Here is a 22,306-nt window from a genome sequence, read left to right on the forward strand (position 1 = left end):
AAATGCTGATGGAAGAGCCGGGTTTTATATGCAAAATTAAACCAAACACTCGGCTCGTGTGTCAAAGGCAAATATGCCATTGATTTGGCCAGGAATAAAAAGGAGTCAAGGGAATGAAAATAGAGATAGTTAATGACTCTCTTTAGTTTTTGGAAAAATAATTATTGTTTGTGGATGATCAGTAAATTGATTTTTAAAACAAATTAAACAATTTATACTTTTTTTTTTGCATATACCTTGCTATAAAAGTTCAAATTTACTTGTACAAGATAATATCCTGTGAGGCATTTATTATTGTTTTTGTTCTTAAAAACCTTAAAAAGGTTTCTATAGAATAAAATACAATTATGTTGCTTTATTTTTAACAGCCTTATTAAGGCTTTTCAAAAACCCAATTGATTTCTAAAACCCACCCCATATAATTTTAAAAATCTCCCCCTAATTGTCACAGAAACCCGAAATTGATTGATTAATTTTTGTAGATCTTTAAATATGGATTTCCATTAAACCATCATAAAGGATAAATGGAATAAACTTGCTTTGCTATTGATACTTGTAGATATACTCTTGATATATGTATATAAACTCTGTGGTACTTATTCCTTCCCCTCTGAAAATCCCTGACATTTATCGCCAGCAATCTTATCGCCCTAATAAAGTCCTGTTCATCCCCAGAAATCTGTATATTACTCTCGGTTTGATTTTATTTCTTTCGTTTTTTTTTTCATCACTGAATCGCAAACTTTCATCATGTTGTGCAAAGCCATCATCATCCCTTTTGGAGGCACAACCAACCCCCGCCACCCGCTGGCTGTCTGGCTGTCTGACTCTCCATACAGTCCTTCCCCATAACCATAACGATTATGTCCGTGCAACATGTGACATCAACAACATAATAACCAAAGCGGCCTTCGTCCATCTTTCCTTTTGAGTTGGAGGCAAAGGCAGTGCAGTACAGTTTTCCTCGCTTTTCCCACCTGCAGTTTTCATCTTTCCTCTGCTCCCCCTCAATTTGCATACGAAAGAGGAGCTGGGAATGGGTTTCTCTAATGCTCTAATGAGCTTTCCACTGAAAACTCCATTCTTTGGTCCACACGGCGTATACTTAATGATGATGATGATATGTGAGAGAGTGTGTGTGCGTGTGTGTGTGGGACAAATGCCTCTCGAAGTGATTAGCGCTTTCGGAATCCTGAAACAATGGAATCCTTGACCAATGCCAACAAGGAGAGAGAGCTTGATGGGATTTATGGAGGATTCCATGGCGGTTTGGGGCGGCACTTTGCTGGGATTTGTACAGCGTGGAGAGGAAGAGAGAGAGAGAGAGAGAGACAGAGAAAGAATAATAAGAGGGAGAGGCAGAGGGATAAAGAGAGGACACAAAAAAAAACATTTTCATTACTTTACTGGAGCGGAAATGGCAAATTAACTGCACAAATACACTGACGGACACACTGACGGTGTGTTTGTATGCTCATTTATTCATTACATTGCCATGCATTGCGCCCTCCCCCCACCGTATGCCACTCAACCACCCAACCACCCATTTTTCCTCCCAATCCAACCCCCTACGACCTTACAGCCTCACCTCCCCTCTTTCATCTATTTGGGGAGCAACCAACTCATTGACTTAAAATGCTTAAAGTTGATTTTTTGAAGCTGGACAAGAAAAGTTTAAAACAGAAATGAACATAAGTATCTAAATAGTTTAAATAATATTATAATATTTGTTAAAATTTATATTTTTGATAGATTTTTCATTGAGAAAATACAAATATTTATTAAATTCATTTTAAATATCACAAAGTATAGAAAGCTTTTTAAATCAAAATAATACAATACAACTTAACTTAATCATTTTCAAAACAAAGAAAGGTGAACAGTCGTCATTAGTTAATGCCTCGGAATATAAGCTTTTTTTTTATTATTTCCAAAGGTCGCACTCATCTCTCAGATAAATTGTAGCTTTCAACATAAACGGAATAACGCATTTAATATTCCCCTCGTCATCAGAGAGACAAAAACTTATCGCTCTCGTTGCGTCATTGAGGCTGCTTTTGTTTGCACTTTTGACGGCAAGTACACTCTGTGTTTTTGTTGTTTTTGTTGTAATTTTTTAAATGTTAAATATAAACGGACAATTTGCAGTGAGTTTTTCAACTGAAGGCTGTAGTTGAAAAGGAGACAACGTCGTCGTCGTCGTCATCAATGTCAGCGGCGATGACGAAATGTTTGCAAATAAACAAAACCTCGCCTTCTCCAACAAATAGAAATGTTAAATGAATCGTGGATGTGAGACAATGAGTCCATCCGACATGTGCAAAAATAAAAAACAGACAAAAAAACACAAAAAACGTTTACGTCTGAGTGGGTTTTTTTTTTGTTGTATCTTTTACCCTTTCCCAAAAGGGTTTTATAGTTTTATAGTTTAATAGCAGTAAAATATAAGAAAACAGTGGCATATACGTAAAAATATATATATTTGGGATCAGTATGAAATGGTAAACTTATAGCTACTCTTTATTCTACTGCATTTTAGAAATATTTTAGGTGATATTTAAATTATTTTATTTTAAATGGCCATTTTATCCTAATATTTTTGTTTTGTTTCGTAAACCTTCGAAAGTCAATCAAAAAACAATACAAATTTATTGTTTTGTAGTGTAAAAATTTATTATTGTGTACTAATATTTTCTTCTGTTACGGAAGACTAAAAATTATGACATTATTATAGGTTTCTAAATTATAAAAAGACACAAATCCAATATAAATAAATAATAATAATGTTATAAATTGTAGAACAGGCAACACTTTAATTGATTTAAAAGTATTCTGATACTTTCCTATTAGTAAAAGTTTTTTAAAATTTCCATATTTTTAAAAATGTACTCGTTTTAGCAGATATAAATTTAACTTAATCGTGCATTTAACAAAGAATGATGTACTTTTAATATTATTATTTTATTATTATAAGTATTATTTCTACTTTACCATTATAAAGTAGACAAAGGGTATAAAAGCTTCGATACGATTATCGTACTTTCTGGGACTGGGTGAAGCCTATACATATATAGTACATACACTGAGAAAAGTGATGTCGCCGCTGCCGGAAGTTCAAAAGGTGACAATGAGACAAAGAGGAAGGCGGCGGCATTGCCCAACATGTGGGTGCACATGGGTGGGGAAAAGGGGGATGCAAAACGGGGAAGAACTGGACAATTGGCGGCAGAATTCACTTGAAGCAATTAAATTTATGAGATTGTTGATTTTGTGCTTTTGCAAACTCTGCTCTGGGCTGTCGGTGCCGATGAAAGGCCAGCCGATGAATGAATGAACTTTTAGCTGAGACAAAAGGCAAAAAGGGTTAAGCGCGCCCTTCCTGTTGTTTTTCACTGTATTTCGTTTTATTCAATTTGGTTTTTCGCTTTTCCGACCAACGGAAAATACATATAAGCACGCCCAGATATACGAGTGGCTATAAAATATCTTTGGTTCACATTTAAATCCGTAATTTCAATTCAACTTGTCGTGTTTACACACACAATGCATAATTTATAGAAATTTGTCTGCAAAGCGCAGCGGCAGCGGCAGCGTTGACGTTGACTGCGACAGAGCGACAGCGGCAGAGGCAAAAGCAGAGCAGCCAACGAAAGAGAGATGGCCATGTGAAATGGAAAGAGATGGAGAGAGAGAGAAAGGGGAGGCCTCATGTAACCTGAAGTCGAGGAACGCGCGGTGGGAGCACAGTGCGGTGTAAAAGTTTACAGACAGGGGAAATTGGGAAAACAAGGGGTTTAAGAGACGAAAATAGAATTAAAGAGACTTCTTTTCATTGTTAAATCAATGATCCTTAAATATAACTCATGATTATTATTAGGTATATTATTATTGTCATAGGAATTCTTATAAATTATAACTAAAGTTTTATAATTAATATAAATAATATTCCCAAGCAAAAGAAATTTAAATTAATTATATTAATATTCTAAACCTGCAAAAGATATCAATATAGCATAATTAAACTATTTAATTTTAAGATTTTCTAATATAAAATAAAATTCATGAAGTTCTGTGTTAACATTCATGTTTTCCTATTGTTTATATGTTAAGTCTTGAAATAATACCACTTGTGCATTTTTTTTTGTATTACATGTCTTTAAATATTTTCTCATCAATTTGCCTTAATTTATTATTTAAACCAATTTAGTTATTTTTAATTGCTTTACTTCTATCACTCACTGTTTGTCCATGGCACGCAGTCTCTTTCAGTCAGTCAGTCAGCAATCAGCCCTCTCTCCTCAGCTCCTTCTCCTCTCCTGCTCCTGCTCCCTTTCCTGCTTTCTCCACACACCCCCTCCCTCACCGTTCTCCATTCTCAAGTGTCGCATATGGCAGCCAACGTGTGCCGCCGCTCTTTCTCTCTCTCGTTCTCCTTGCTCCTCTTTTCTCCTGCCGTTGCTGTTGTTGTTGTTGGTTTGGTTTTGAAGCTCCTGTAATGGGGCGCCTCTGCGGTCCAAGAGAGGTAGTTGGTTCAGGCAGGACAGGAAGAGGGGGGAGGAGGAGGTTAGGGCCCCCATATCACAGTGTGTGCCAGTGTGTGTTTGTGTTAAACTCAACGAAGCTTAAAAGCTTTGTTTGCACCATGAACGACTTCAATATTTGTAGTCTGTATTCTCCACTTGATTTCCCAGCCGATGGTATGTAAACCAGAAAACACTGGCTTTTCTTATTAGCCAATTGGTTGTAAATCGATTTTCAGAAAAGTGTTTAATTGTTAATAAAAGAATTTATAAGAATTCAAGCAGGAAGTCCCTGTTTTATGAGATATCTCTTATCATATATTGGAAAGAAACATACTCACAGTATTTATTTTTTGTAATCTGTGATTATTTACTCATGAAAGTTTGCGTTTAATCTGAATGTAAATATATGATAAAAGACTTTTAATATTTACACCCATGTAGGGTATTATAATTCCAGTCAGAAACTTATTAGACAGTGAAGGAATCATTTCCGACCCTATAAACCATATATATTCTTGATCAGCATCAACAGGCGAATCTATCTAGCCATCTCAGGCAGAAAATAATTTTTCAAAATTTTTTCAATATTTTTTATCGGGTTAAAATGATAACAAAAATTGCAAAAATTTGAATTTTCTCAAATTTTATGCAGTATGTATGCAGTTTTATTAATATAATAAAAACTAACATTGGAAAGCTTTCCGAATTAAAATTAGGGCATTTTTGAATTGTTGGAAAAATTGTCATTTAAAAATATTATTAAATATTGATTCAAGAAAGCTTAGTTATAATCTATTTTTGATTCAATTCTATAATTCGTTTGCAAACAGAAAGGGTATATAAATTTCGGCTTCCCAAAGTAAGTTTCTTTTCTTGTTTTAGACTAAGGGGTTTTAAATAAAATAATATCGTAAAAAGAAAATCTTTAGGAAAACGATTATTCTTAAAAAAAATTCTTTTTCATATTGAGATATTCTTTAAAAGTTATTTTAAAGCCCTATAAATTTGATAACTTGATAAACCACAAATTCGCAATATATTCTAGTGCTCCAAATATTTAATTACATATTTTTAAATTAATTTTAAATAACCCCACTTCAACATTTAATTGCAATAACTTCACTTTTCTCATTAAACTGGCTGAATTTTGAATAGATTTTATTTATGCATTTTGTGAATGCAGCGCAAGGAGGCCTCTCGTTTGGGTCCCCTATCAATGCTAGTGGTTTGTTCCTAGGGGTGTACCCAAACCCCCCTCTTGACTTTCCCTCCCCTGCCCCTTGGAAAACTGTGCCATTCTATTGAGTGGCGCCCCGTCCTCCCCCTTTTCACGCACGCTGCTCCTCCTCCCTGCCGCTTGGCCGAGAAGTGCAAGGAAAGCGAAAACGAGCGAAAATGTGGGGTGAAAACAAAAAATAAAAAAATAGAGAGGAGCAAAAAAAAAAAGATTGTTGAGGCAGCCACATAATCCACTTTTGCCCCCCTTCCCAAAGCCCCTACCCCCCTCCCCGGGGGAAACCCCGACCATGGAGTGTGCCTTTTGTTGCTGCGGAGAAATATAAAAAATAATTGGAAGTCGCTTGCAACGATGTTGTCGCTCTCGTCAGCCTCTCCGTTGACGTTTTGCTTGTTAGCTGCACTGTACTCGCTCCCTGTCTCTTTCCCTCTCTCCTGCCACCTCTCCCCAACCATTTTCCATTTTCCTATGCCGCCCCCCCTGTATGCTTTCCTGTGGTTTCACTCTTTTTCTTTCCATTTCGTTTTCCCCCACTGCAGTCGCCTTTGATTTGACTTTTGTTTGCTGGTGATTAGGAGCCCAAGAAGTGGAAGCTGTTTCCCAGGATTTGTTTAAACAATTTGGGAATGGTTCATTGGAAGGTAGATTGGAGGAAATTTAATAGGTCTAAAAGTTAAAGGATGGTAAAGGGGGTTTAATTTTAAAGGATTTTAAATATTTTCGGGTTTAAAAAATAGGTATTTTTATACATCTCATAGCAAAGTTTAAATCCTTAATCAACTAGGTTAAAACTAAAGTATCTACATAGATTTATAGTAATCAAAGTTAATAATAGGTCTAGAACTTCTGCAAGTCGTTGTTTATATTTTTCTTGCAGTTTCCAATTGAATTATAGGATTGTAGCGGAAATCGATTAAAACTATTAAAATGTTTGATATTTATCGATATTTTTATATGACTTTTTTGTTGACAAATCGAAGTTTAAAAACTCATAACTTAACCAAAAATGCATTAATTTTCATTCATAAAGCTGTCCTTTGTTATTTTTTAATAGCTTAATAAATCTGCATACTCAATTTAAAATGTAAAAAAATTCAAATTTTTTGCAATTTTTCTTACAATTTTAACGATATAAAATATTGAAAAAATTAAAAAACAAAATTTTTTTCCTGAGATGGCTAGAAAGATTCGGCTGTTGATGCTGATCAAGAATATATATGATTTATAGGGTCGGAAATGACTCCTTCACATCATTACAAACTTCTGACTAAAATATAATACCCTGTAATTGTATAATTAAGGATAAAAGTGTACTTCCAGTGTACTTCTAGGTACTGATAAAGATCCTGGGCTTATAAAGAAAATAGATATCCCAAAAATACTTCAAAACCCCAATTATAAACTCAAATTTCATAAGGAAAATATTTAAACAATTCTTAAACCCCTAACACTTTAAAAATCAATTTTAAATTATCAAAAATTCGAAAACTTATAAAATAAGAAGACCTGGACCTATTTGCATCTTTTCCTAATTTGGCTTATGGTTATTCCCAACGTATCAAGAAGGCAATCTCTGAAATCCTTTGACACTTTCGCTTGACCCCCAAAAGAAACCCGTTTGGTGTCCTGTCATCATCAGCAACTTTTCTGAATGTCCTGCAAAATTAATAATTTTGATTGAGCTCCCCTTTGGATCTTAACTTTGCACTCCCCCAACCCCCCTAATCGTTGTGTTATCCGCCGTGTTTTATCAACACTTTTGCATCATCTTGGGGCCATCGTTGTCGTCAGTGTCGTCGTCATCATCATCATAATCATAATCATAACTATTATTATTAACGGCAGAGAAACGAGCCTATTTAGCGTCAACAAGCACAAAATCGCCTGCTACCCCTTAGATATACACACACACCCCACTTCCCTATCCTATCTAACCTATCTTTATATATATATGTATATATATTTCTCCAACTCCTGAAACCTCTAGAGAAACCCTCCCCCAAGGGTTTTCGGCAAGCAAAAGGAAAAAAATGAAGCAAATTTCCCACAAAACTTTAGCAGGCGATAAAAATTTGTCTACATTAGCTGAGAGAAAGAGGCAAATAGGGTTCCCGCCGCACGTTGCACAGTTTTGTGGCATATGCCGCACCATTGTACACGGCAAAAAAAATGGGTGACTTCCTAATTAGAACCTATTAATAATTTATCTATGAAACCAATCTATGAAACAATTTGGTTAAAAAGAGCTTTGAAATTGTGTATAATACTCTATTTTACTCCATTTCTATTAGTTTTCCTTAGATTTATGCTATTTAAAAATCTTCTAATATATGTCTAAATAAATATCATAATGATTAATGATCCATTCATAAATTCTTTATTTTCAAGCTGTCTAAAAAATATTTATGAACTTCTTACAGAAAAGATACATTTCATTGCCTTTATAATGAGTTGAATCTTCACTCTCTTTAAACAAATATTTATAAATTTATTTACTAGCGTAATTAAATTTCTTTTCTCCCTTAATTTCATTTAATTTCAACCTTTTCCAAGTGCACCCCTCTACTTATTAAATCCATCCCTTCCCCTTAGCCTCATCGAAAACTATCGTTTATCTGAAGTTTTGCCATGTTTTTTGGTAACAATCTTAACGTTATTCGTTGGTATTTGGCATTCGAGGCAAATCCTCTTTGGCCACCTTTTGGGCTGCGTGTGTGGGTGCCATTTACAAGAGACAACCGTTGGTCTGCTGTCATCCCCTCCAACCCCCCGCCTTGTTACACCCCTTCGACGGTGCCCCTCTTAAAACCAGGGAACCCGGGGAAACCCCCTTCGAATTCTGTGCAATTTGTGGCCTGGCTTTAAGTTTCTGGCTTAAGTGCGCATGTCCTGGCCATTGGAGATTGCTGTCTGCCCGCTTTCCTTGCTTTCCTTGCTTTCCTTGCTTTCCTTGCTCAATTATTGACGAAATATTTTTGAAATTTCCTTCAAATTCCCTGAAATTCTGTTAATTGCCCTCGGAAAGCAAAACCCTTTCGCATTAAATGATTTTGCAGCCAGTGCGTTTGTCATAAACAAAACAAAAGTTCACACACTAACTGTGGAAGCAGAAAGTAAATAAGTACAAGAGTCATGACGGAAAATTGCATTTCATTTCAGTTCGTTGCTTAATTGAATATCAACGCGTTCAAGCAATAGTAGAGATCTTCGTCGTCTAGCAAATCCCACTTGACGACAGCAAATGCGAGCAGCTAAGACAATCGCAAAAGGCGTGACACCAAACCTATACCTTTCTATATATATATATATATATATATATGTATATATGTATATATATATATGTGAATATATATATATATATATATGGAATAGGGGGCCTTCTCCGTCCGAATCATCATCTCCTGAGCTCTCTTGGCCTGTGCTTTCATTGCATCAAAACAAAATTCAATTAAGTTGATTGCAAATCGTTGCCGTCAAAATGAAGGCGAAATGCGAAACAAAAGGAAATGAAATCGGGGCACAAGTTGCATGGATGGAATAAGCGTTTCAAGACGGAATTGCAAATCAAAAAGATTGGAAAAAAAAATCTATAAAAGAAGCTGGTATTTTTGTATGCAAATTTTGGATGAAGTCTTCCCTAAAAAATAGAATGTTTCTTTAAGGCATAATAGTTTTAATTGTGATATATTATTACATTGTTGCTATAGCAATAAGAATGGTATTAAATAGGCTTAAAAAAATACTGGAGAAATACAATTTTTTCCTAGTATTTTTCTTGGTATTTTGGCTAGGTTTGATATCAAACCATATTTTCTTTGCAAATTTGCAAATTTTTTTAATTTGTAGGTATTAAATGTAATATTTTAATGGGTCAGCATTCTAATCACATTTAATACCGAATATATATAAATATATGTATAACATTACGTATACGTAATATATACACATATATTTATTACATTACGTATACGTAATATTTGCTTTAGATATTGTTATTTGAAACAAGTTTAAAGTCCTCAGTTAGAGCCTATTTTTTTAAAGCATTTTTTTAGGTATTTTTGTTCGGTTTGATATCATACCACATTTGCTATATACATGGCGTATACGTAATACTAGTTTTTTTTAATTTGTAGGTATTTAATGTAAAACTTTAATGGGTTAATGTAACTAAACCATTTTATACTGAATATACACAAATATATGTATTACATTACGTATACGTAATACACATGTATTAAATACATTACGTATACGTAATATTCGCTGTACACATTGTTTATTGAAACAATTTTAAAGTCCTGTCAGCGAGAGCCTATTTTTTATGCCAATCATTTGCTATAGGTATTATTGCATATATTTAAATCATTCCTGGATTTCATGCTTTTTATAAGCTAGTTCTTTTTTTTTTTTTGTTTAATTTCCCATTTGTCCATCCAATTTTATTAACAGTTTTGCACTGTTAATTAAAGCCATCATTTCACTCTTTCGCCCCTAGTTTACTCGTTAACCCTTTACTGCCGCTTCTGTTTTTTTTTTTTTTGTATTTTTTCCTGTAGTTTGTCTGTGGCCTGTTCGTGTCATCTATTGGCCAACTGCTCTCGGCCAAGAGAGAGAGGCTAATTGGTATTGTCAGCACACTGCCAGTGTCATTTAGCCAATATAATATTTCCACCAAAGTTGCATGCATATTTAAGCTCGAAAAAATATGTCAAACTTTATAATTTATTTTTAACGCAAAAAAATGTTGCGTGTATCTTGTTTCTGTTCCTTTTTTTTTTGTCGCTGTCAATGATTTATTTAACTATAGTAGTTGCACTTACGGGTGTAAAATTTAAATATATATATATTAATTAATTTATAAAACATATGCGAGGCTTTTAATATTTGACAGCAAAGAGTAATTTTTGGTGTAGATGCAACACGGCGTATACGTAATTATTTTAATACGCACGATTTACTCGGAACTTGAACAGTTTTTTAAATAATCAAAGATTATCAAGCAGAAAACTTTAGTAAATTTTTACAGACAAATGTTTTTAAATCTAATTGTTTGAAACGTCTGTTTTTTGTGCCCACAAATTGGATAAACTTTTGGGCAATTGTACTTCTCTAATTGCTTTATTACACAGCTTTTAATTGCTCGTTCTAAAACCGCTCGCTGTTAATTTACAGCTGTTATTTAACAGCCCTATCTGTTGGGGGGGGGGGGGGAGAGAGAGGGAGGGAGGAGAGAAATGGGGGGCAACAGCGAGTCACTTAGTCAGTGCGATTGCTTGAGTCGCTTTTGTTTTTGTGATGTTTCCTTTGTTTTGTTTTGATTCGGTCCGTCAGCCCAGCGTCTGTGTGTGTGTGTGTTTGCCTATGTTTTCTTTTCGCTCTCTTCTCTAGCTCCATTCCCGTTTGGTTCACCGTCTCCTCCTCCTCCTGCTGCTTAGTTTCTCCTCTCAGTTGCCGAAACATGGAGAGAAAAGACCCTTTGTAAATTTTAATGGCAAATCTGCTGCCATTTGCGGCACATTTCGCGTACAATTTTCATTTTTGTTATGCCCACATATTTATTTTCATGGCTTGCCCTAGGTGGTTGGGCGGTGCTGTGCAAGGGGTGGTGCGGTGGCGAATGGTAGGCCTGCACACGCTTTTCTAACACACTGAGAAAAAAATAGAGAGAAAAACAATAAAATTCTATACACTTAACTAGCCAAGCGAAAGAACCCCTCAAAAGTAGGCAATAGTTTTTTAGCTAGGTATTTGTAAAGTTTATTTATGTTTAATTTCACACAGCTACCTGTATTTTTTTGCAGTGCTTACAACATTGCTAAAGGGGCGCACTTTACATTTGTTTTGTTTATTTTGGCGTGAGCGTTGCCAGCGTGAGAGTGAGAGAGAGAACATTGGAAGACATGGCCATCGCGAGTGCTGCTATGTCTGCTTACGGTTGCTAGTGTGAGTGGGGAGCCCCATTTTGGGAGCCGGCAAGAGAAGAGAGAGAGAAAGAGCGGGAGAGCGAGAGAGTGATGTGAGAGAATGTCGATGGCTCCACTCTCTGCTTATTGTTGCTGCTTTTGCTGTTGTTGGCATGCCATTTCCCGTTATCAGTGGCAGACTTTCTGCCAACCTGCTGTCGCACGCTGTTGACGTCGGCGTCGCTGTCTCTGCCGCCGCTCAACGGTGACGCCACGAAAGCCTAACAGCACAGTGGGTGTGAGGGGTACCAATTTTTGTACACTATTTGATTATTATTAATATTAAATTTTTTAAGATAAAGCTACCAGAAACTGGTATCATCTAAGCCTTCAATGCTTTTACATTTGTTTTTATTGATAATCGATTTTAAAGCGATTTTGTTCAGCCCCACTGTGCCTCTAAACTCTGTCCCTCATTTTGGATTTCTGTGCGCACGCCATGCCAGCTAATTTTGGATTTTCTAAGCGAGCGGAGTGAAATATTTTTAGCTTTTCGATTGAGACTGCGACGCTGACTGCTAAGCCGACAGCGACAGCGACCCGACGGAGCCCAGCCACATGCAGATTTTTTTGCAATTGTTTGCCTTATTTGGCCGCTGACGTGATTTTGTTGTTGTTTTTATTTGTCGCTGTATTTTTAGCCAGTTGATTTATCATTCTCACTGCGTTTACGCTGCATTTGTGGCTAATCAGTATTTTATCCCTCTCTCTTTTCCTCTCGTTGCAGGTGAGTGTCATCCTCTCTTATACCCTTCCTTATGTGCGAATATGCACACAAAAAGTGCAGATAAAACCGTAAGTTAAGCCAAGCTAAGTTAGTTTAAGTGTCCAAGAAATATCGGAATTATTATGGAATGTCTACTGTTTGCATCATTATTGTTGAGTTATTTCTTGATAAGAGATCCGAATGTTGATGCTGAAGTCAAGATCACGGGTTACGTATACGCAGTGTAGGACAAGCTTTGAGCTCAGAGCGGCAATGTGTGAGTGTAAAAGTGTGTATAACAGTTGATAGCATATTCTTTCTTGTGAAATATATTGTTATATATGCTAAGAAAAAAACTTTGAATCAAAAAACATGTTTTCACTATAATTCTCAAGTAGCTTCTTAGCTTGTCTTGCTCTATAATTCTCAATTAGTTTTGCTGCAGGCTTTTATCTGGAAAAGTTTTGATTTCCTTAGGATTTTCTCATACTTTTTCTATATTTACAATTTCCTTTCCATTAAAGATCTAATATTTTTTTCCCAGTGCTTGGATTTATAATAATTGTGCCATTTGGATTAAACAACAAATCAATTTGTGTGGCGCGTGGTAAGAAGATATTTAAAATGAACTCGCTTCCATTTTCCAATTCCATGCCATTCCAAGTCTCCCCCCTTTTGAAAACTCCATAGATTTTCCCCACTTCCCACTGGCCTCTCTCATTACGCCCTGTGGTTGGTATTTTCTCAGCTTTTCCACCGCTTTTCCGAACGCGCCGCGTCGCCTGGCTTTGAAGTGTTTACATTTTGCGTTTGAATTATCGCTGCTTTATATGCTTCGCTTTGATTTTCTATTCACTTGTTGTTATTATTGCTCCACAGCCAGCGTCTGCTTTTACTTATTTTAAGCTAATTTTAGTATTTAGCTTTCGTTTGCATTTCAATTCAATTTGGAAAATGAAGGAAAAAATGCTGCGGGAATATGCTGCCTTGGTTTGGACTGTACTTTTTATTTTTAATTTCCAATTCAATTTAATTGTTGTTCTTTTTCTTGTACTCCTCCCTCTCTGTTGTTATTTTTGTTTCGCTTTCTGATTTGATTTGTGTATTTGGCTTGGCGCCGTTAGGCCTGCACATAAAAAAGATTGTTTTCAAAGATATCATTTCTGAGGAACATGGAAATTATAATGGCAACATGAGTGTTGAATTTGGAAAATGTCTAAAGCAACGGGAGAATGAATAAGGGGTTATGCTTTCGATATAATTTTTCAGAATTTTCAGAAATTGATTTATTTAACTGTTTTACTTATGAAAAAATTGTTCATTTTAAGGCCTCACATTTTTTTTGAGAATTTGTTTTTTATTTTAAAGGATTCCCCGTTTTTCACCTTTCCTTTCGAGTATTATTTTTGTGGCATTTCTCTGTGGAGACTTTATCGCTTTACTGTGAGAAAGATCCCCTCTTTAACTCTATCTCACTCTTCGAATGTCCCTCTCCTCTCTCTCTCTCTCTCTCTCTCTCTCTCTCTCTCTCTCTCTCTCTCTCTCTTTCTTTCTTTCTCTCACTCTCAGTTCACGCAGTTTGCCTTCAGAGAAGCCGAGTTTTGTTTACTTGTGTTACCTTATTGTTGTTGTTTTTTTAGCTGTCGCAATTGAAGCGCAGTTTCAGCTGTACAATATACAGTTGAGGGAAAAATAATAAACAAATAAGACAATTAAAAAATTAGTTAGTTTATTTTTAAATAGCTTGTCTATACAATTAGTTTTTTAACGAAGAAATACCAACCGTGGATCTAAAATTTTAATATCTCCGCAACTAAACTACTAATACTTTAAAATTTAAATAATGAAATGAAAATATATATTTAAAAAAAATATAATTTACGTACAAAATATTATTAAAATCTAAAATACTTATACCATATCCCATAAATAAATGATCTAAAGATTCTTCAAGATCCAAAAGTCTTTCCAATATCCCCCTTCGTCTGATTTATCTTGAGAGCTATTATCTTGACTGCAACTGTACCCATATTCCTATATCTCTATACCTGTACCCATTGCTATATAGCCGCAATACTGAGCTATGCGAAATCCCTTGAAGCGTTTCAACGTATTACCTTTTGTTGTTGTTGTTCTTATTGTTGTTTTGCTGCGCTTCGGTTTGTTTGATTTGGCTTGCTCACCTTCGGCTCAACAGCCAGTGTGGCCAGCAACAACAACAATATCGAATTCACTGAGACGTCGACTGAGACGCCGACTGAGGCAGCAACGGTGGCTGGTGGAGGGGGGGGGGTTTGGTTCAAACTGAAACTCAAAACGAATCCGAATCCGAATCCGAGGCTCGTGCTGTTTCATTTGAATGAGCACACGACGGAGTTTGAGGCGCATTGAAGACACAGTGAAGCCTTTTCAACAATTTCCTACAGCTTAAGGAGTATTTCCTCATTTTTTCCTCTTAAACAAACCTGTTTGCTATTTGTTATTTTTATACCCTTGCAGGGTATTATAATTTCAGTCAGAAGTTTGCAACGCAGTGAAGGAGACACCTCCGATTATATAAAGTATATATATTCTTGATCAGGATCAACAGCCGAGTCGATCTAGCCATGTCCGTCTGTCCGTCTGTCCGTCTGTCCTTCTGTCCGTCTGTCCGTCTGTCCGTCTGTCCGTCTGTCCGTCTGTCCGTTTCTACGCAAACTAGTCTCTCAGTTTTGAAGCTATCTGAATGAAACTTTGTAGTTAGCCTTCTATATACTCTCACTCATATATATGTCGGAACGGGCCGGATCGGACGACTATATCATATAGCTGCCATAGGAATGATCGGAAAATTTTTACAAAAAAATGTTTAACTTTTTCAGTTTTCAATAGAATTGGATCAAATTTGAGATATAGCCATTTTACTACACTCTACAATTTTGCATAAAATTTTATGAAAATCGGACTACTATATCATATAGCTCCCATAGGAACGATCGAGAAATTAATACAAATAAATTTATAACCTTTTCAGTTTTCAACTGATTTTCATCAAATTTTAGGTATAGGCATTTTATATCAGTCTTAAATTTTGTGTCAAATTTCATGAAAATCGGACTATTATATCATATAGGTGCCATACAAACGATCGTTTGATGTAGAGGAAAAATGCAAGTCTTTGAATGTAAAACTGCAAATATAATATGTATAGGTGAATGAAATGAAAGCAGGTATTACTTCACTGTTTTTTAACACAAATATATATTATTTCTATTGTATGGTTTTTTATTGATAGAAGTTCTATCTGCAAGGGTATATAAACTTCGGCGTGCCGAAGTTAGCTTCCTTTCTTGTTTGGCTTCTATTGGTGTACGAAGCAGGCAATACTTACTAGGGACTTTTGTGAAATATTTTCATATCAATTAAAGCTATTATCTATAACTTTTAGTTTTCCCAAACAAAACTGTTAACTTTTGTTTTTTTGCCTTTTATTGGTGTATTGGAATTGTTGAAATAGCTGTATTGTTGAGCATGTAATACTTCCTAGGGTTCTTGGAAATATTTTCAAACAAGTAAAAGCTACTATCTATACTGAAAGATTTATTTCTCGTTATTTCTTAGCAAACAAGTTAACGTTTGTTATTGCTGAAATGTTGAAATTGGTGTATTGGTGAAACCTAACCAGCGAAACCTATTATATTTGCATAATTTTAGCTATAGCCCATGGAAGCATGGAAATAAACCCTTTTCTTCGCTTACAGACTTACTGCAATTATGATTTCATGTTGTTTTTCGACACAGTTACAGTATTTGCTGTGAGTTTTGCTAGCAAATTTGTTAAACCAACAGCATTAGGGATATTTCCACATATTTTTAGTCACTTAAAATGTAGCTAATACCATGATTGGCAGAAGAGGCTCCATATTCAGTTTACAAAAAATTACACTGTTGTAAAAGCCTTAAATTTCCCTTCGAATACTTTCTATAAATTTCTTTAAATGTTCTTTAAGTTTTTTGAACTTCCTAAATAAGCTTCTATAATAATCTCCATACTTTGGAAAATGAATTGCACATTTTGTTTATATTTCCCCCTCATCGTGTATAAGGTGCCAATGGGGCGGATACTTGTTACCTGTTTAGTCATTTATCACAGGCTTCTTAAGCAAATACATAAAATTCCTATCCAAATTCCCTCCCTATATACACTCTTATATATCCCATAAATATCGTATTTAATATTTGCCATTGAATTTGCCATCAATGTTGGTATTTCGCGTTTACATTAACGCCAAATGTTGTCTGTTTATCTCCGCTAGTTATTGTTCGCTGCCCATAGGTGGTGCGTTGGTGGTGTTGTGTATTGCGCGAGGAGGAGAGGAGGGGGGGATGGTGATGAAGGGGGCGGGTTTTGCGCCTCTGTTTGGTGGTTGCAAACTTTTGTGGCATTGCCAGTTGATTGGATTGCCATGAGATGAACTTGGCGTGAGTGTGTGCGAGTGTGTGTGCGAGTGTGGCAAGTGATTTATGAGTCCCCAGTGCTGATATGGGATATGTGATATGCGATAGATATACAATAGATACAATGTCATTAGCGTCCTTCTCGATACAACCAGGGTTTGTTTGTGAAGATGAAAATGCAATTTCTGTATTTTTTTATATATTTATTTCCTTAATTTTAATTCAATCATGATTAAAAAGTAGCTAGAAACGTCTGGGTATCTTATTTCATAGAAATTGTTTCCTACCCAATCGATATGGAATAAATTAAGGGGGGAACTTGTATTTTACTCAAGAATATCAGGTGGTTACTTTGTTTAAATTACAAACTGAAATTAGAGCATGTGTTTGCCTTTGATAATTTTTATTTAAAAGAGATTTTTGAAGGAGGTTAGCTTCGCTTTCTTCAATATCCTTTATATTAGTTTCTGCAGCATTTTGCACTCAAAAAGCAGGCTTTGCCACAAAGGCAGGAATTTCCCTTAATCCATATGACAAAGTTTAAAGAAATTTGACGAAATTTATAGTAGTGTATCTCTTCTTCCATTCGATTCACACTCCACCACTCGCAGTTCAAAGAGAAGTTAGATGGATTCTCGGACTTGGATGATGATGATGGACCCGATCTTCTCGTGTGGCTTCGAGGTCTTCGGGCGAGTGCAGGGTGTAAAGTTGCGAAAGCAAACCCAGGATTTGGCCACTCTGAACGAGGTCCGAGGCTGGGTGATGAACACCGATGAGGGCTCCGTCAAGGGCGTTCTAGAGGGTACTCTGTCCAAGGTCAACGAGCTCAAATTCTGGCTGCTGAACTTTGGCAGTCCCGGTGCCGTTATCGAGCGGGCCGAGTTCACGCCCACCAAGGAGATCAACTCCCACACCTTTCGACGGTTCTCCATACGCTATCATTCTGGTTCTACCAACAAGAACGTGGTTATTTAGCCAAATTCCTGAGGATCCATCCGGGGTGTGGAATCTATTGTCTGTATTTTGTGTATGTGTTTTGTCCAGTGCCAAAATTCTTACAGTGTTTATTGTAACGTCTTTGCTTCACGGAATGTCCATTTATAAAAACCTCAAATGTGAAAAACAGGAAGGCAGCCACTAATTAAGCTTCACAAAGAAATGCTCAACGCAATTACATGGCACTATATGTGTGTGTGTGTGTGTAAATACACTGGAAATAAAAGTTAGCTGGCCTTAGTATATTTACTATGCATCTTGTTATTATAGTTATATATACTATCTAGGCATTTTGGTGTTCAAATCAAATTTTTAAAAATGCATAACTAAGCCAAAAAAGCATTAATTTTAATTCGGAAAGCTGTCCTATGTTAGTTTTTATTAGGGTAATAAATCTGCATAGTCAATTTAAAATGTAAAAAAATTAAATTTTTTTTATCAAATTTTTGGCATTTTTAACAATGTAAAATTAGAAAAAAAAATTTCAAAATTTTTTTTTTCTTTCTGGCATAGCTAGATAGATTCGCCTGTTGATGCTGATCAAGAATATATATGATATATGGGGTCGGAAATGATTCCTTCACTGATTTTTGAGCTTCTGACTGAAATTATAATTATTAATATTTAATTCTGAGAAACAGTTCTAGTCAAAGATACTATATTTTTTCCTTCTTGTAAAAAGGAAAGCTCTTTATTATAATATTTTTGCTTATATAAATATGTATAAGTATGTTTATATTATATAGTTTATAAATATATATGTATTTATAGGCAAGAGATGTCTCGCTTAGAAAAACACCTGCAGCCTAAGCTCTGTGTTTGTCTCTGTTTCTAGCTCTGACTTTGCCTGTAGCTTCAGTTTCACAGTTTCAGCCTCGTCTTGGCCACATTTCCAGTTGAGCGACGCCCCAAACTGGCAATGAGTTTTTATGAGCCAACAGCCAACGGCTAACAGCCGTGAGGCAAAGCAACAGACTATATGGAATATAGACTACAGGCGGAATAAAATATATATATATTGTATAAATTGTATATATATATTTTTTATGTATATATATTGTATATAGAAAAAGTGGTAACAGAGATTAATTAATTTGGCTAGATATTAGTTCAGTTTAAGAGAAAAGCACTTAAAATATGCTGGTAATTTGTTTCTTTCTTAAATAATAAAACTTATGATCATTTTATTTATAGTAAGAAAACAATCTTTCCTTGCAATTTTCCTTTTCTCCTGGTATAATTATTAGCAATCATTTTAATGATTTTGTGATATAATTTAATAAACGAAACCTAGATTTTATTTACATTGAAAAGATCCAATTTTGTCAAAGCTTTTCGGCCTTTTCTGGCTCTTAATTCTCAAATTCTTTAATTTAATAATTCTTCTCAACTTTTCTGATGCAATTTTCCAATCATTTTCGAACCCAAAATCGAGGTGCCAACAGGCATTCCTTATCACTTTTTGTGAATTGTCCAAAAGTATCTCAACTTTGGACGTTTTCAGTGGAATTGTTGTTGTTGCTGCTGCTCCCAAATGCCCTCCATGGGTCGCTGACTACAGTGACGCCTCTGCTTCTGCTGCCGTTGACTGCTCTGTCAGCGTCAAAGCACTGCGCATAATCACAACAAAATCAAACAAATGAACGGCACTGACACAGCAGCAATTTGAGATGTTTTGACAGTTATTTTCTAGCCAGATTGTTTTGTAATACTGAGGAATGAAGGCTTTTTTTAATGTTTTATTTAATTAATTCATTGAATTTAAATTTTCCTTTAAATAACTGCTTTCTTCTTAAATTAAATTTAATTATGCTAAGCTAAAATGAATTTATTTTTCCCCTCAAATCTTTAAGAAAGCTTTAATTTATTCTTTGTCACAAATTTTAGCTATTATTTGTAAACTTACAGCATTCTCACAAGCAGCAACAGCAACATGACCGCAGCAACAGCTTCGCAGCAGCAGACACACGCTCTGCTGCGAGTGTGCGTGAATTGTGCTGTGTGAGGTTGTGTTGGCAACTTCGTTGCGTGTGTAACAGGCGCCCAGATTTTGGCGAGAGAGAGCTTCAAAGGCATAAGAACATATTTCTCTCTCTCTCTCTGTGTTCTGTGGAGTGGAGTGGATCTGGTGTGTGTGTGTGTGTGTGTGCGCTTGTGCGTGTGTGTTCCCATTTGTGTTGATGTTGCTGTTGTTGTGGTTGCGGAATTTTTATAGGTTAAGCTGCCAGGGAAGGAGCCGGGCGGGGGGTGGTCGCATCGAGGGGGAGGCTGTGGCCAGCAAAGAGGGTTGTTTGCCTGCTGGTGTGGCCTTAACTAGTTTCAGCCGGCCGGTGTCGTTGCCTTTGTAACATAACAGCGAGCGAAAAAGAAAGAAAGAAAAAGAACCAACGAGAAAAAGAGAGTGAGTGCGATGGTCTCACTCAGAAACCTTTTTTTTTTTGAGTGACTCCTGGGATCCCCCTCTTTGAGTGAAAATTCCTTAGCCTCCTCCTGCTTCCGGTTGTCACTTCCTTATTTAGTTGTTTCATGTTATTTGCCGTTTGCCGGGGGTAGCTTTGCCTGCCCCAAGTGTCCTTGTAGGCTCAACCCAATTTAAGAGCCATGAAAAGCCTGGCGGCAGCAACGAATTCAATTTCCCTGAAAGCTTGCGGAGAAACTTGCCCCGCCGCCGACGATCATTAGCCGGATTATTATTAGTCTATTAGTGGTAATAAAATTTATGGCACAAATATACAAATTGAGGGGAAAACTTTGCTGACGCCGAAAAATGGGAAAAATGGAAATTGAAAACGATGGACTTGTGGCAGGTTGTCGCTGCGGCATACATAAATGCAAACACTTTGTGCAAATATTTGTGTCATTAAACAAATGACAAACGAATTGGTTTCAGCACGAAAGAGCGAGAGAGTGAGAGACTGACATGCAACATGCTAACAGCAGCAGGCTTATCAACATGGCCATGTTAGTGCGCTGTTAAGAGCACCCCCGCATTAACATTTACTCGCTCTCTGCTCCCCACCTCTGCCTCACTCGCAAGATACACTCACTCGCAGCAGCAGCAGCAGCAGCAGCGCTGCAACAATGCAAAACGCAAACTTTCTCGCTGCCGGCGTCGACGTCGCTCGTCGGTCGAAGGCGGCTCGTTTGGTTTCGCTGACAGCGGCTCGTGCCAGTACTCAACCGACTACAGCAGCAGCAGCAGCTAAAGCAGCAGCACTAGCAGCAGCAGCAGCAGCAATACCACTAGCAGTAGCAACACAGCAGTAATTGCCGCACGGCAGCAGGCAGCAGCAACAAAAAAAAAAACACAAGCTAAAGAAAAGCTGTGCGTTGGTTTTTTTGTGTTTTTTTAATTTTCGTTTCGTATGCGGTTCGGGCGTAAAAAAAATTGAAACAAAACACAACAGCAACATCAAAACAATGACAGCAACAGCAACAACAACGAACAGCAGCAGCAACATTAAGTGACATTAGCAACACAGTCATAAACAAAAATTACATTTTAAAAGGCCCTTAAACTTAATTAACAAATAAAAAAAGAAGTGAAGTGCTCAAAAATATATTACAAAATGCGAATATACTTAAAAATCAAAATGGAAAAGTGAAAAGTGAGAAGAAAAACAAACAAATAAAAGAAAAAAGGGGGAACCTATAGTTATCAGTGATGTTATACAAATCATTACAACACTTTTATGAATATTTAATGATCAATCAGTATAACAAGATTATAAAACTGTATAACAAAAATATAATAAATAAATATATGCGACTCTTATCACTGCAAATTCCCTTGAAACATGATTAATTAAGTTAAAGAAATGCCCATAAAACCTTGGTGAATTTTTAAGCAACTTCTTTTCGGTTTTCTCTCAATCCTGTTTTTAAGAATTTTGTCTGAGAAATTTCCTCAAGCACATCTTTATTTCCATATTTTTTTATTTTGCTTATTTATTTGACATTTTATTCGGTGAGAAATTATGCATGGCAAATGCAGATTTATTAGGTGCGGCGCAGACTTTTGGTAAGATTCACATAAGATTCACGACGTAAAATGGCCAAAAATTAAAAATCATAAATCAAAAGTGCTAAATAAATCAGAAAAGGAAATTGTATATGTGTTTGTGTCTGTGATTTTCCCACTCTTTCGCTCAATTGAAACCATTAATTACATTGCAGTAATTTTTCCTCTGTTGATTTTTTGTTTTTCATAAATTTGTGCAGCATAAATTATGATTTTAATGATTTTTCTTCTCTGCTAAAATATCAAAGTGAACATTATTTTTGTTTTCTGTTTTTTTTTTTGGCTAAATCCAAAGTGATTTTCTGTTTGATTTCTCTTGGTACTTGTGTGTGTTACGCATTTTGCTTAGACAAGTGGCCAAGAAGTGAGCTGGCAAAAGGGGGAGGGAGAGGGAGAGGGAGGAGGAGGAGCCATTGGTCG

The 22,306-nt window shown here is 36.0% G+C and overlaps 2 protein-coding genes across 6 annotated transcripts in view; both read left to right on the plus strand.

Annotated features, from left to right (window-relative positions):
* The window catches only part of mam (neurogenic protein mastermind), a 90,911-nt gene that overhangs the window by 35,746 nt on the left and 32,859 nt on the right, over positions 1 to 22,306 (plus strand). Inside the window, exon 1 of one of the 5 annotated variants that reach the window (XM_086831168.1) lies at positions 20,894 to 21,190. The exons of 3 other annotated variants lie outside the window; for them this stretch is intronic. The gene's annotated coding sequence lies outside the window, so the exon portion shown is untranslated. Of the gene's footprint in view, positions 1 to 20,893; positions 21,887 to 22,306 lie in introns of those variants that run through there. One more of the 5 variants, XM_086831170.1, reaches the window with a different exon arrangement.
* On the plus strand, positions 14,724 to 18,108 carry LOC110177994 (acylphosphatase-2). The gene has a single exon (XM_020944992.2). The coding sequence runs from the start codon at positions 17,494 to 17,496 to the stop codon at positions 17,842 to 17,844; it is 351 nt and encodes a 116-aa protein (XP_020800651.1). The 5' UTR covers positions 14,724 to 17,493; the 3' UTR covers positions 17,845 to 18,108.

Source organism: Drosophila serrata, unplaced genomic scaffold (assembly GCF_035046125.1).
Source record: "Drosophila serrata isolate PLE 108 unplaced genomic scaffold, ASM3504612v1 contig_26, whole genome shotgun sequence".
NCBI classification, from domain to species: Eukaryota; Metazoa; Arthropoda; class Insecta; order Diptera; family Drosophilidae; genus Drosophila; species Drosophila serrata.